A 17,339-nucleotide genomic window follows, 5' to 3' on the forward strand; every position below is an offset into this window, starting at 1 on the left:
CGCTCCGAAAGTTTAGCGCGCATGAAAAATATATTAATTGAATAAAACGGTCCGTTGCCGTCACACCCTCAGATGCCCGCGATGTTAATAACAACAATCATAATAATAATATACGCGAATAATAATAATATTGTATAATATTATACGGCCTAACACTGTAAAATATTCACTATGCCAATATTGAAATAAGTGACTATTATCATTATTATTACTATTACTGTTACTGTATTATTATCATCGTCATCATCGCGTAGTCGTTGGTCTTTATAGTAAACTATATAATATATTATTATTGTTATTAATATAACTGCTCGATACTTTCTGCCGTCGAACACTGCTGCAATACAGAAGAAGTAAAATTATTATTCGACAACGAGCTATAAAATTAGACAGATATTTAGGTGCTCGTAATATAATATATATATAACAATGGGTCGTTCGTGAGCGATTACGTATAAGAACACTGCTGTCGCTTGGATTAATATTACGTGCTTACCGTTCCTGGATAATATATATTTTGGAGGATGAGGTTTTACTTTTTGGTATATTTTATCGGTTAAACGGATGCCGTTATATTGCATCATAAAATATACAGATTAGATTAATTAACTCTATTATACGGGTATTAGTCACAATATAGTACCAGCGGTGCACCGTAGTCAAAAATGGTTATTACTTAAAAGTTGAGTATTTAATTAATAAATTTAATGTTTGTATGTAATATATATATACATTAAAAACAATATAATATTATAACGGTGAAAATAATAAAAAAACACGGTTTAGTTAATCGCACAGACTTAAGTGATTTGTATTATATAACTGAAACATTTTATGAAACAATTATATAAAACTATTTATCAATCATAAAAGTAATATTTTTATTTACACAGTGTCCTTACATTATACCAATTCAGTTCGTTCGTTATAATAATGCAGTTTCTGAACAGTTCAATTATTGTTTTAATCGACGTACACAATACAGCTTTTGTATAAAGTAATTATATATTATGTTACCTTTTCCGTAACCGATATCCATTTTATAGTTGTCCTCTCCGCGCACACCATCGACCAAACGTCCGAGACCTCCTTGAATTTTGTCGCCACGAACCACACCGTCGTAAGAAAGGTCCGCCATGTCCGTGCTGTCATTCCCAGATCCGTCCAACGGGATCGTGTAGCTGATTATTCCGTCTGTAAAAATATATATAAAATTATTTTAACATGCTTAATATTACAACTGTAACGGGTAGAAATACGGTTCGATTATAATGATCACGCGTGATGATTTTTTACAGGTCAGATTTCGATATACACAAAACTGACGATTTTGAACCACCCGCGAAGATATTATATGTATGTATACGCATACGTCAACAACGGAGTCGACCTTTAGTTGAAAAGGTGGTTCGAGGATATATGCGCATGTCGGGTTTGGAATTTTTACGGTATAGGTACGACCTGCCTTCCTAAATAATATACAGGGAACTAGGGAAAACGCGACGTCCGTGAGTGATGGACACCCCGAGCGTTTGAACGAAAATAATATATCGTATTGGCTTGCGCGCATATCCATCTCTACTCTCTCTCTCTCACACACACTCAGCCGTGTAGTATATATGGGTAGTTCGTTTATTAAAAACCAAACGCGAAAAGCTGATGGACCACGAAAAACTATACTCGCGGACAGCGGGGAAGTTTCACGTGAAAAGTTTTCGGTAGAACGGAGGACCAGAAGGATGGTGTGACAGAAAAATCAAACTCGTACGAAGTATATAATAATTGAACGAAAATTGACACCGCATCGCCAAACGGCAAGTTGTAGGTATATTGACAATATATGATATAGTACCCAAAACTCGAACGCGCGTCCATCATTACGTCTGAATGGCAAAATAATATATAATATTATATGGTATGTGCGTACGTCAGCGGGAAAAGGGTCGTGTGGGTGTGTGACGGAACCGCGAAAGAGAACATTCCACACAGCGTTGTCCGGTTGCATAATGATCGTTATGAGCAGATTACTGTGGTATTGTGGGCCGAGGGGGGTGTAGGGGTGTCACGTTTTTGATGGGTATTTTTTTCACCGAGAGGAAATATACACACACACACACACACACACACACACACACACACACACACACACACACACTAAACTGTGTAGTACCTATTGCATGTCCGCACATGGTATACGGGAAAATGTTTATTTTCCTAAAATTTCGTAACAGGCGTATAATATATGTATTATAGTGTAGGTATGTATTATAACGCATAGTTACATAACTCTAAATTGTACTGTGCACGAACATAACCTGCAACGGTACTATTTGTGTTTGAACGATGATATTGGTCTAAACGCGTTTCTAAAATTTAACAACCATCACATCCATGCCTTCGAATAAATTAAACAAACATATACTTAGAACTATAATTTTCATTAAATTTTACCTGAAATATCTATTCGTTTTTCAATTCACTTGAATAAAATGATAATGAGATTATATTATATTATTATTGTATTTGCGTATAAAATATATATCCAACGTAGGTACTATAACGGAGTACCTACAATAACATGCTATAACCTTAATAGTTATTACAATATACAATATTCATATAATGTTATTTATCTTATTCGTCTTGTACGCAGGACGCGTGCAGGTCTAAGAATGACTGTTACCATTTATTTTCTGGAAAGCATTTCACTCTAGGACGCGAGTTACATAAATAAAAATTGTATATGGAAGTGTATTATTTTAATGTACATGCACGCATATTATAGGTCCTTAAAGGCATAAAGTATATAATATAATATATATAACATCGGCTCCCCGGCCGCGACTTCCGACCCTATCGGAGTTCATCGTGAACGCGCTCGACTCCTTCGTACGGAGTAAGTATATTATACGAACGAATTTCGTGGTAATGGGATAGTGGTGCAAATGACCGGTGTGGGGAAAGGGAGGTCGCTGCGCGTGCCACATCAGAGGGGTGGCAGGTGAGATTGGCGTGGTTAGGGAATGGATGGATGGTCGGAGGGAGGGAGGAAGGGAGGACGTCCGTCGCGGGATGTGTGTTGTACGCGACCGGGAGAGGACTGAGAAGGGGTAGTAGCACCCCGTCGCACCGACGCCGCTGGTCGGTCTGTAGGTGTATGTAATAATATATTAAATTCTTCAAAGCCACCGTATATAATATATATATAACCCAAACTCCCAGGGACGTCATAATATACGTCGTCAGCAACGCCATTTGGGTGCGGTTTTGCCGTTACGAATTTTCACCGACCACGCAGAGCAGCTGTCACTGTATATATACATGTAGGTATATAGATAGGTTTAGTCAAAGCCGGCGTCCATGTGCCTAGGAAATAGCTCTGTAGTGGGAAGTTTTTCAATCTTATGGAAGCAAATTGTATATTTTAAATACCGCAGTACCGCCACTTCCACCACCCCATCGTAAAACCTTTACTGAGTTTTACTAAACGCCAAAGGGACCAGCCAGCGGGGAGTTTTGCGCCATTCCCGCATTCTCCCGGTAAAATTTTTGACAAATTCTATCAAAAATAATCTGCACTTTTATAAAATATATACCTAATAGTGTGTAAAAGTGAAAAATACATTTATTATAAGCTACCATACATTAAACAGTAATCTCGACGGACACCCCACGCGGTTACAGTATGTACCGGGCCATAATCTGAGCACAAACAAGTGGTGATTACGCACATTAACCACACATATTAACATATTTGTGGTAGTCACCACGCATGTTTACGTATGGTTTCTAATGTATAACTATTAATTATTATCTTTGAATATAATTTAAAGACCACGGAACTTGGGTATACTCGTCTATATCCGCATATATCCGGCGTACCAAGTAGTTGCTTCGCTGAGTCCAATAATACTCTTTATCGTCTGGAAACTTAGAGCTTAAACGGGAAGCGAAAACGTGGTTGAGTGTATGCGACTTACAGAAACTTACTTGAAAAAATATTAAAATTAAATGTACATAAGTATTTGTATGCGTGGGGAATTCAATTCGCGACTAAGTTATTTGATACACAATAAAATTACAACACATTACCATGAGAATTAACAAACCCCCATTGTGCAAATATTTTGTTTTTGAAAGGTTATTTTTTTTTTAACCAGCCTGCTAGTTTTGTAAATATACATTATCGTTCCCATTTAATCTCAATAAAGTATAATATTATGTCTGGTGCACATACCATAATGAACACGTACCTATATCGTAATATGCCATGCTATGAGTTATGATATTAACCCGTGTGAATTTACACAGAGTTAAATAATTTAATTATTGTCATCCACATATTTTAACAATATTTTTACAGTGTTTGTAATTATTTGATTAAAACTTCGATGCGGGAAAGGGGGAATCATTGAGCTTTAGATGGTAACCATTGTTCTGGTATTAATAATATTGATTCAAAACAATGGAGGAGGGTTTTTTTGATCAACTGTGATCTTATACGCCGGAATAACGATGGGTGGATATTGCCTGTTATTATAAATACCAGTAACTATTTTTAAGTTTGGATTGCATGATTAGATAATTGAATTTCTAAATTAAGAATCGAATAGAAACCTATGTCCTATAATAGCACAAGGAATTCCTTGTGAGATATAAACAATTTAAATTGCAAACAATCTGCAGGGCCCCGCATAGGTACTACTAATTATAGTCATTTTGGAATTAAAATTAAAATATATGAATATTTTTAAAAGTAATAATATCTGGTTCACGTTAAATATATCCACAGTATAATTTAGTTTATACGATTTGTTATACTGTTATAGAATGTATTAGAATCATTTAGAACGATTTTGGTTAGAATATAATAGTTGATGCGTTAAGAAACTTAGCGAATTTCTTATTGGTATTTTTGGAAATTGTCAAAGATAAATTAATGTGCTTTTAAATTAACATTTGATATTTAAGAAAACTTACAATATTATAGTTATGGCACATTAAGACGACCGGTAAATAAATTTATGAATTCAGGTAACTAAATATAATATTATTATACGAAAGGACACAGACTCAAATAATTTCAATCGGTATTTTATTACAATGAAATACATATTTCACTTACCATTTAAATTACATATATATTGTAATTATTCGAAGAGTACCTATAGAAATCTGAGACAATCATAATATGTATTATATAAGTTTGCAGGTACATATATACATTGGTGGTCTTAAGTACAAAAAATGAAATAATGACAATATTATTTTTTTCTCTCTTTAATATAAAATTATGTTGTCTGCGTGTTCTGCAAATATATTTGTATTGTTTTTCACCTAAGAAACTATAGGCGTAACGAGTTTCAGACTTCCATCGCTATAAACCGATTATTATCACGAATAATGCGCAACGCACATTCAAAGTATATATCAAGTTGTTTTTATCTACTACTAAGTTTTCTAAGAACCACCGTTGTTATCTCAAACTAAGTTTTCCGAGCAGAATAGGTGAGCACATATTTTGACATCTTAAAAACCTGCCAAGAGATTATCCATTTATCGGAGAAACTGTTTCGAGTGTGATTCAAACTTGTGTGTCTTTGACGAAGTTTGCTCTAGTAAAACATCCAAAACACTTGAAACCAGAAACAAGTCAACTTAAAGCGACAAAGGTCCAGATGTAGTGCCTAAGGGGATTTGTTATATTATGACTAATCACATCATCCGTTTAATAATAACTTAGGCCATGATCTAATTTAATAATTATAGGTTTTCTGCTATACTTCACCAGTTTTAGATATTCGCTGAAAGCATAACTTCTTATATAATAATACACTTACACTTTAGATTTGAGATTTTTTAAAGATCCATTTAAGTTTTATGATGATTTTTTAAAACCGTTTAATCCCCATTAAACTATTAGTAGTTATTAAATACTTTAATTAAAAAAATGAGTGACAATTTGATCTTCTGTGTACGTCGTGTTTTCTATGTAACGCCATACATAAGTGTCTTTATTCAATTAATCAACCTTATATTTTAATTTTTTTTTAAAATTTGTTTATATCATTATTCATAATCATTTATAATAACAATAATATTATCAATTATGTAAATAATTAAATGACTAATTTAGCACGTTTATAGTTTATACTAATTAAACAGCCGAACCTGGATACTTCGAACCCATAGGGGATTTATCGGATTTACTTCTCTTTGAAGTTATTATTCAGTTAAATTTAATGAGTAGGTGTAGGATAATAGCTTGCAATGTAATGCAGATTTTCCACATGATTTAGTAGTTGTTTAATGTTTAGTAATATTATATTATGCAACTAAGGTTCAAAATGATATGGATATGAAAATAATAAGATTATGTTTATGATACAAACCATGTGACACACATAGGTAACAATAAAATATATTTCTTTGCAGGCTAATAACCTTGCAGTTGATGCCTTAAAAATTAGTAAAAAAAAAATATATTTTTTATATTTACAGTTTTAAAATGTGTAGTTCACCATATCGTTGTATAAATATTACTAACTAACTGTATTAGTCCTATTAAGATACTTCATATTTTAAAATATAAATGATTTTGTATTTATGCTAAAAAATGTAGATGGCAGAATTAAGATCATTCAGATTAGTAATTTGTATAAATAATAATAATAATTAAAATACAAAATACCATTTAAATTTTAACATTTACATATTGATACTTAGGTAGGTACCTATACAAGGTTATATTCGATTTTAACGTCGGATGATAATAATATAGTATTAACGTACTACATAAACTAATATATTATTAATTATAATCAATAACTAAATTATTTTTCACTAAATGAAATATTAAAACTCGATGAAACTTTTTCATACGTACCTACTGAGTTAAATAATTTAATTCTAGATTTATGGCATATGTATTACGACCTACATACAGAGTTACGCAGTTAATAATTTAGTTTGACTCTATTTAGAATTTAATATACCTGAATGATTTTATAATCATTAATAAAATATTATTTTGTGAAATTTATGTAGGCTTTTCAGCAAAGTTACGACGTTTAACTTTAAACTTGTATTCGTTTATATTTTCTTTAATTTTAAACAATATCATTCACTAACGGTGTGGCTTTATAATTAAACTGTCAGAAACTTAAGCCCAATAGCTCCACTGAATGGAAAATCGAACATAACCTCTTAACTTCCATTTTTAATGATAATGGCTGAAAAAAATTTAATTTTCAAATGTCAATCAATATACGTTTAATTTCCGAGTCATCCGGAGAAAAAAAGTTAAAAATATATATATAATATAATTTTATAATATACAAGTTTTCAGTGAAACGAAGCAGGAATTTGTAAAGGTTTAATATAAATTCTTTAAGTACCTACCTTCTGAAAATAATAATAATAATAATAAAAATTACAAATAAAGAAAAATGTCAATTCAAAAGTTTTGATATTGTTATATAAATATTTTTGGCATCTTTATAAGCTAATGCTTACAGTTTACTAAAGGTCAGTAATAAACAACAAAATACTAATGGTTTTTTTAATTTTAATTATCGAGCCAATCTTTTTTTGACTTATCTTTGTCCAAGGCTATTGAATTATTAAAATTTACAATTCTATTAGATTCATATATTTTTACTGAATTGAAGGTTGCTAAATATTTGATACGTTCAATTCGGAACAAATCTACTATAATATATTTTGTTTCTGTACCTACGACCACGACGTAAACAAATAGCTAATATTTATTTAATACATATACATACTTTAATCTAATCCATATTCATTTTGACGAATTTTTAAAATTGACAATCCCACGTACGTTTCAAATTGCAATGCTTTATTTATTCGGCAATTTGTTTATTGCCATCGTATTAATATTTAATATTGATAAATAACTAAAAACACTAATGTAATATCTAACATTCTTAAAAAATATTCTTATATTTTGAAAAAAATCAATGAGTTTATATTAATGTAACTTTTCTAATAATGTTTGCAGCACGGCGTTTGTTAAATAGTTTTTAATATTTATTTTGAACGATCAAACATCGCATATTATGGAAAATAAATCTCGGAGTATTTTTAATTTATTTTTATATAATATAAATTATATTTTATTATTTATATTATATGTTGATGGTACTAATACGCCCTATATAATTATCAACTGAAGAAAAAAACGTAATATTTATATTAAAATCGTACATACGTTTGAGATATTTTATGAATAATATTAATATTATAGTTCTTCAATTATCATGATTAATACAAACGGCTTAGATCAAACACGTTCAGTTTTTTACTATCGCAAAAGGTCAACAAGTTGGCCATTGTATGGGCATTGTAACAGTAACAATAGCATTTGCTGTAAGAGGCTCATAACACGGTCGAGAACCAGAAACGCGGACGTTTTATATTAAGTTACCCGACAAAGCCAATTTGTGTTCATCGGCGAAACGGACAAGCTTAAGTCAATTATTCACTTTATTATTACCGTCTCTGCAAATACGACTACGGTCAAAATGTCCGACGATCAACCAAAATTCCCACATAGTTTATTAATTAGCTGATCGATTAATTGAGCGCTTTCTCCGTCAAGAACTTCGGTTATCGAATTACGCCCTCTGAATCATTATATTATTATCGTATGCTTTTGCTAATAAGATAATATTTTTAAAGGACCTGTCAAGTTATTGCAGGTATACGTAGATGTAGATTTATGTAGTAATAGTTCTAGATTGCTTTATTTTGATAACACCCATTTCATATTATTCAAAAATACTATTATATGTATTATTAGTAATCTAATAATACCTAAACTCTGTAGATGTCAATTGTGGATTGAATGTAACTGGATTGATTTCATCTATTGATTATATAATTATTTAAATGAAATTTTATTGTTTTATTTGTTTAAAAATAAACAATAATTTAATAAATTACGTGTGGATAAACGATTTCAAATTGTTCATATCTGCGCCGATCATTAAAAAGAAACACGAAACACTTTTATCGCTAATTTCCTGTTAGTATTACAATATTTAAATGGAAAGCTACTGTCTCACTCTTTATATATTGATTGTGGCTACCATTGTTGCCAATTAATTAAAAGAAAAAAAATGTATACAATATATATATACACTTATATTATAACGGATTATATATATAAACCGTTAGTCGCCCCTAAAAGTTTGCATTCGTTGAAACAATAACACAGGATTGGAAAAGACGAGGAGAAAGAAAAAACCCGTCCACCGACAGGAAACTTTTCAATTACGTTTGCACGCAATGGCTAAGTTTTTCATCCTTTTTTTCTTCAACTTGCGATCATTCTTCTTCGTTTTATTATTGTTTATTCTGAGCGATTAATATTGGTTTTGAAAATCGTCGTCATAAAGTACTATAGTGTATTCGAGCTGATCACTATTCACAATAATGTAAATAATAATAATAATAATATAGCGGGACAGGCGAAAAAAACTGTATTTCTAATGTAAAGATGTTATAGTTACACGACTTAGACGTTTTTTTAATTACATTACATTTACCATTGAGTAATATGATATGATAATATCGCTACACTCAATTGTAATAAATATTGCTACGAAATGGTATTATTCGGTTAACAATTAACTACGGACGAACGTCAGTTTATTCTACAATATTTGTTTAAAATACTCGACAAATAATATTTATGATTTACCATAATATTGTTATATTATCAGTTGGGTAGATATTTAGGTATGAAAGAGGAAATGTTTTCTTAATACATTACCTACTATGGTAATATCAATATTTTGATTTGTAAAAAAAAAATATTAATATTATATTGGTATCTTATACATTTATTAAAATCGATCAAAGTGGATAATTTTAATTACTATTTCTAAAGGACCAACCTGATATATGATTTTAATATTTATTAGAATATTGTTTAGGTGCAGGAATCATAATATTCTTTATTCTCAAGGATGTTATTTGATTTCAAGGTTTCAGTGAGCTATTGTTTAGAAGATTAAACATAATATCTAGGAACACTACACTACTGCAGTAATTAGGATTTATCACACAGTTTTAAACTTCGGGGACCCTAGAAATTCAAGTAATTCAACATAAACTCATTGGTGATTTAAAGAATTGAAACATTATTAAAGTACGGATGGATTTTCACTACTTTTATCAAAACTATGAATAATATGTATATTCAATTATTTGAAATTGAAATTGATAAAGATTAATCTATATTGTTATTGATTCAACAGTAAATCAGGTAATATTTTTATGATGGAATCGGTTGGAAGAATAATAAGAAAATGCATAGGATGTTATTTTGAATTTAAATTGTATACCACAGTCTGTAGTCTGTACTTACAATGATATTATTTTTTATTTCTTATAAATCAATAATAGGTAACGGAATAATATTAATTTAAATATTCGTTTATTTAATAGGCACAGGGTAATGTCTAATATATATAGTTATTAAAGTTTTAAATATTTAATAAATCTAGTATAGTAAAAATATTTTGTAAAATTCGAATGTTTTAGAAAGTTATTAGATTAGAGGGAAAGTTATTTAAAATATCAGATCGATGGTTATAGTAAAAATAGTATGAAAATACGCAATACACAATAAAATCGATACGCATTACAAATGTAAAACAGAGTTTTTTTTTAAGCGAAACGATATAAATTAATAATTAAAAAAAAGTAATTGTAGAGTGGATATCCATCCAAATAAAACTTATTATCATACGATATCATACGCGATATTATAATTATTTATGTGATTCGTGATGTTTTTTAAAAAAAATTATCACTGGCATTCAGAGTCAATTAGCCGGATCATCACAATTATATTTTCAATATTATGTTTAATATCCGACCAGCCGACCCTTTTCAACGTCCGATTAATACAAGCCAACACGAGGCGCATTATAATCCGTTAAGGATTTGTCTGTATCGGATATATGCGCGGCGGGCGAGGGAGGAAAAAAATCCTAACCCCAGGTAACTGTTAGGGGTCGAATGCTGGTTATTATTTTGGCGTTTGCTGAAACTTTGGTACTCGGAGTAGTGTAGGTACACCGCATGGCGAAACGTGTCCAGCGTGATTAATCGAAATTCCGGTCGGTCGTTCGGTTGTAGAATATTGCGAACCGCGGTGTGTTTGTCGGCAGACGATGTTTGTTAGGAAGGATGGGGAGGGGGGAGTGCGTGGCCGCCCATATTTTCCTTCGTTTTTGCTACGGTATGTATATACAATATACTGTAAACTATATAGTGTACAGTGGGTATAATATAGAGACTGCAGCAGTGGTACAACACGCAGACAGTTATGGTTAGAAGAATATTGCCGTCACGTACGGAAATCTCGTATCCATATATTGCATTAAGAGCCAATTTTTTCCCCTCGCCGACACTATATTCGCTATAGGTTATAAATTTTAAAATGAATTATTGCCGTTCCGTTATGAATCGACAAACCTAAATGAACGGCAGGCCGGCCGGCTCTCGTCGCGCGAACTCGACCGGTGGATAGCAACTGCGCAATACGTATATTTTAAAAGTCAGAGGTGTTGGAATTTCGTACACATCACGGATTCACGCCACTTAGGGCCATATACATAGCGGTTTAAACGTCCGTAGGCGAAACTCGTTGGTCCGCGGTCGATTGCTGGGCAAAATCGCTGTTTGGCTATTGACGATTTCAAAAACGCGGTGGCACTTTTCAACAGCTATCTGTGGCACACACACTTCTACTGATATGGGATATATTTATTTGCCGTTCGTTCCAATGTCGTTGCACGCCGTTGTCACAATGTAAACATATAGTTAAAACTACAATAATATTATGTATATTATAATATGTATATCACATGACGTATAATATGAAAAGTCTGCTGCTGTCACTAGAATGACACCGTATGAGTGACTTATTACGTACTTAATGTAATGTAAGTTAAATCAAATTATTAAATAATAATTAGACGTTCTTCATATTATACATTTGTATGTAATCTGGTCGGTAAATAACGAGACGTATACACGCTCGGAGAGTTCAGACAAATCGAGAATAAGGGCAATATGCCTTAATGCTTTATAGTTCATATATTGATAAGATGGATAAAGCAGTCACCGTACGCACAGTAGGATGTACTCTGAAAGTGCAATAAAAAAAAAACGACGATGAACGTAAAAAGGGTTTTTGTTAAAACGAGTAAGCCTTTGGGGGTACAATTTCTCGTTAGCCACAACTATCAAAGGTGTCGGTGGTAAATGTAGCGGGGAAATAATATATTATTATACCAATGGTCTTTTGCGGACCAAAGGCTTTTAGGTGCCGTGCACATCGAAACACGCGTGCAAAGAATTCAACTGGGTCTCGGTAACGGCCAATACGTTCTCGGGCAAAAAATTGTTTGATAAAATGAAAAAGGGCGAAAAAAGAACATTTCACCTGTTATTCTCCAATTCCTATTTTCCATTTGTATTATTTCTCCTCCAGCCACCGACACGTATCTATCGGTAAATATCAACAGAATAGAAGCTAAAATCTCAGAGACACGTGCGCCATCCATTTATATTATAGACTACAGTACAAACAATAACATTTTTGAGTTTTGATTCACCCAACAACGCTTGCTAAAGTACTTTTGCATTCTGCATATTGTTGTTTGAATAAGTAAATCTTGCAAAATCAATACACGCCATGTTTTCATTTTATTTTTTTCCTTCATGCAAACAAATTCAATTCTAAACTTATGTTTTTAAATAATATTGCATGCAATTTTGTAATGGGCAAGGCTTTTATATATAAAATATAAATATATATTATATTTATTATACGAGTGCGGAGTGTATACACTATACACGCTTTGTATATTTTGTATTTTTTTCTTAAATAAGAAAACACATTGAAATATGATTAAATCGTTGGACTGAAATGTATTTAACTTAAGATAGGATGCATTGTTCAAATATTGTACAGAGTTCTGTAACAATATAGCTTAATCTTAAATGTTAAGGCTAAACTGTTTTTATTTTTAAAAAAAAATCGATTTGTATTTGTGTGGAAAAAAATAACCGTTTATTAAGATAGGTAGTGCAATAGTAACAATGTTTTGGTGTAGGTATACTATACGAATGCGTGTTCACTAATATAATAACGGACTTATCACAAATACATTAAACTTAACGTCAACGAGAAAAAGTACAATATAATATAATAATATTTTTCAAAATGTTTTTTTTTTTTTATATTAACGACATCAACGAAAATGTTCGTCGATAATCCCGAATATGGAGTATGGACAACAATAATATGACACAGCCTTCAGTGTTATTTTACACTCGTAACGCCGAAATTGATTTTATTTTGTGTCAAATGACGGGTGTGAGATCTTTAAACTTCAATATATATATTGCAGAAACTTAACGGCATATAATATAATATAATTGTATTATACCTACTTTAAATGAGGGAAAATATGTTCTTTGATAAATAATCTCTTATTTTTTTAAAATTTCTAACAGATTTTATATAATTATTTCCGATATTGGAGTTCATACCGATATGCATTGTATCAAAACCGTACCAAATATAATATGAAATGTTTGTATGTACCTACACATTATGTGCGCGTTAAATGGGTCATAAATAACAATTTTATTGATTTTTGTGAGCGCGTGAGACCCTCGAGTAATACTTATTTCAAACATTGGAATAATTTGGTTAATAATTACAATTTACATGTAATTAATAATCGATTCCAATCCTGATTTTCAGTATATAGCTCAAGTTCACTTAATTAATTATTATAAAATTTCAGTGATTATAATTGGGTTATATGACGTATTGCAGCTGTACATTTAGCAAATGTATAGTTTGCACAAATATTATTAGTTATAAATATTACTGCATAAAAAGATCTGTGAAATCCCATGCACACAAATCCCATGGTACATGTCGAGTCTTTATAATATGTAATTTTAAGTAATTAGAATAGAATATTAGCATAAATGTACAAATTTGTTTATATACGTGTATACAGTATTCTTATCTTGAGAAATAAATTAATAATAATAATAATATGCATTATACAGACATAAATTATAATTGTTATTACTGTATGATCAGTGTCGGTCTGGCTCATGATAGTGACCATGGCCCAGTAATTTTTAATGGATTACATATTAAAAAAAACAAATTAAGTATATTTTAATACCTAAATTGCAATATAATTATTTTATTTTTAAATAAAATATAATTTGTTATTATAATTATTAAAAAAACAATTATAATCAATAATATTGATATAATGTCTTCTTCAAGAAGCAGACAAGTTGAAATGAAACTTGGCTTATCGAATATCTAAGTTTCTTATTTTTTATGTTTTGAAATTGTTTGTTCACATTTATCATGACGTGTACCTACATGGAATTTTAAAAATGTATTCGAATGATATGCAGAATGTGCTGAAAAAACAACATTTGTAATTATTTGACAAGAATTCGAAATGTCCTAGTGGTGACTCTTAGTAATTTAAACATACATTTTCCTATTTGGCCTTGGGCCCCCAATTTTGAAAATTATGCAAGACCTCCCTCCTGCACAATTACTGGGTGGGTCAGATACTCAGACCAGGGCTGAGTATGATAAAAATAAATGTGTACGATACAGGGGCGGACTGGTAATAAAAATTGGCCCCGGGGATACAAAAAATTCGGTTGAATTTTGGGCTAGTAATAAAATATTTATAAGTTATTGGCCCAAATTTATTCAAGCAGCAAAAATTTTCATCAGACCTAGGTGGAGATCGCTCATCCGCCGGCTGCCACCCTAGCAGGCACGATACGATAACTGCTGATGACGTATCATTTCAATATATCACAATCGTCTGAAAATTGTACAATAGTAATCGTACGGTTAAGGTCTGCCGACCGACAGTGTGCACTGAATTTATAATTTAAGTAGGTAATTTAATTCTACTCAATCCTATCACTTAATTCACTTATACATCTTTGTGCACTAACACCGGGCCTTACCCGTTAATTAGACCACGCGTTTCGACAAGAAGCCTATTTGTTTATTCCACGAGTCGCGCCGCGAGGAAAGGTACCTAAGTATTTGAACGTAACACACACACACACACACACACACATAAATAATTGTACAGTGTCATATCTCTGTGACCTGGATCGTTTGAATCAACGACTTCGTTATATTATAGTGACACGGCGAATGTGGAGGAGTAATTTGAGCGACGAACGTTTCGAGCGCATGAAAATGATTAACACATTGAGTTTGAGTGTGCGCGTGCGTGCGCTTCACTGTTCGACAACGTATAATTTCCGATAGTGTCTCGTTATAATTACGTTTTTGTGGGGATTGTTACCGGAAATAACATTAACAATTGTTATTTTAAAATCACAAACAATATTGTCAGCGACGTCGTTTGGCATTTTGGCGCACGTACGACACTCGTCTACAGCGTTTATTGCGCAGAGCAGTTTTTATCGGATACAAAAAAATCGCCCCGATTTGTCCGTGACAATTGACGTAAATTGCGTTTTTTTTTTCATCTCTCGTGCAAATCGTATTATTACGAACTCACTCGGATCACATAATATTGTGACGATCATACGATTCGTAAATCGTCTCGTGTGTATGATAATTATATTACACCAATTATATACCGTGTGTGTGTGTGTGTGTGTGTGTGCGAGTCCATACGACCAACCAACTTATATATGAAATAGTGAACCTAGGTTTTATTAATAATGTGTATTTTATCCGGACGTTTTTCGGTCTTCTGCGCGAAGACAGAATTACAACGATATATGCGTCTTATACACTAAATACACTTGTACGTATATACCTAATATATATAAGTGGAAGACTCACTGTATGTACTCCCTCGTGATTTTGATTTCGACGATATCGATTTGAATGTACTGTGCCCCTTTCTATAAATATATATACGCGGTGCATATACGTGCACAATATGTTGTTTGCGCCGGAAAAGTCTTCGTATCTCTCTCTCTCTCTCTCTCTCTCTCTCTCTACACATATATTCATATAAATACATACAAACGCACACGGAGATGTACAACTATACAGTCACTATATATATATATACTATTATTATACGACTGCGCCGTCGTCGTTGATATAATAGAAGTCTACGATTATTACTCACGGTCGGACGGGCATCCTCTGATCTCTGCCCTCAAGCAAACGGTGCGACGGTGAACGCTGTACGGCAATATGCGTACTTGCGATGCGTAGACCGGCGGAAGCAGATGGTGCAAGACCACGGTCGAGGTATCCGTGTTGCCGGACATTATCTGAAATAAATCAAACGTATACATGCCTTCAGCAATTTTCAATAGGTGCATTCGGTTTTCTATTCCGAATAATAACATAATATACATACGGCAGCTAGGTATAATGTGATAGCTGCAGCCTATATTATTGTACGGAGCATAAAATTATTTACGGTCAGAACGGTGGTTTCCCCCCCCCCCCCCCCCCCGATGCGAAGTCAACGCATATATTATATTATTATTAGGTATTATTATTATAACATCACTGGGAATTGAAAAACCCAAATATAATCATAACACATCATGCGCCATTATTGTACGAATAAACAAAATAAGTACCTAGCTGGATCACGCACCGCATAATATTATAAAAATATATATTATGTAGATATTTACAATGGCGGTAAATACCAATCTATATAACAACTTTCAAAGAAAATGTAGTTCTAAAAGATGTTATGACCAAAATAAATAATGTTTTACATTATAATTTGTACGATTTTTTAAATTTAATTTAATACATCTGATTATTTCTATAATTTGAATACTATTAATAAAATATTTTAAAAAACCCAGGCACTTAGCATTCATGTCTGGAATTTTCGGGGTTTCCCTTGGGTATGGTATAAAACACCATCAGTATGACCCGAGATGGATAATTCGTTAATTTCGGTTGGCAGAAAATTAAAATCCAGTCTTTAATGAGTTATTTTTTTAATTTTCAAAGGCAACAATTTTACTTGATTTTTTACCACTCAATTTTTTTTATTAATTTGCGTATTTAAGAAATTTAGATGTTTTGCTCTGTAACAATGAATTCAAAATAAAATTACATGAACATGAATATTTCACTTTGTCTATACGTTAGATTTAGCATGACACATTGCAAAATCCATACTAATGTATTTACTATTTAAATTGTTTTAATTGAGAATAAAATGTACTTAAATCAGCGCTATTAAATGTATAGGGTAAGATTTTGAAAT

At 31.9% G+C, this 17,339-nt stretch overlaps 1 protein-coding gene across 1 annotated transcript in view; it reads right to left on the reverse strand.

Moving 5' to 3' along the window:
- LOC100571057 (discoidin domain-containing receptor 2) overlaps positions 1–17,339 on the reverse strand; it is a 163,227-nt gene that overhangs the window by 27,784 nt on the left and 118,104 nt on the right. Inside the window, exons 6-7 of the mRNA XM_003247137.4 lie at positions 16,227–16,374; positions 1,018–1,194 (exon numbers count right to left, since the gene is read on the reverse strand). Coding sequence (XP_003247185.1) covers positions 1,018–1,194; positions 16,227–16,374 — 325 coding nt within the window. The remainder of the gene's footprint in view (positions 1–1,017; positions 1,195–16,226; positions 16,375–17,339) is intronic.

This window comes from Acyrthosiphon pisum, chromosome A1 (assembly GCF_005508785.2).
Source record: "Acyrthosiphon pisum isolate AL4f chromosome A1, pea_aphid_22Mar2018_4r6ur, whole genome shotgun sequence".
Lineage (NCBI taxonomy): Eukaryota > Metazoa > Arthropoda > Insecta > Hemiptera > Aphididae > Acyrthosiphon > Acyrthosiphon pisum.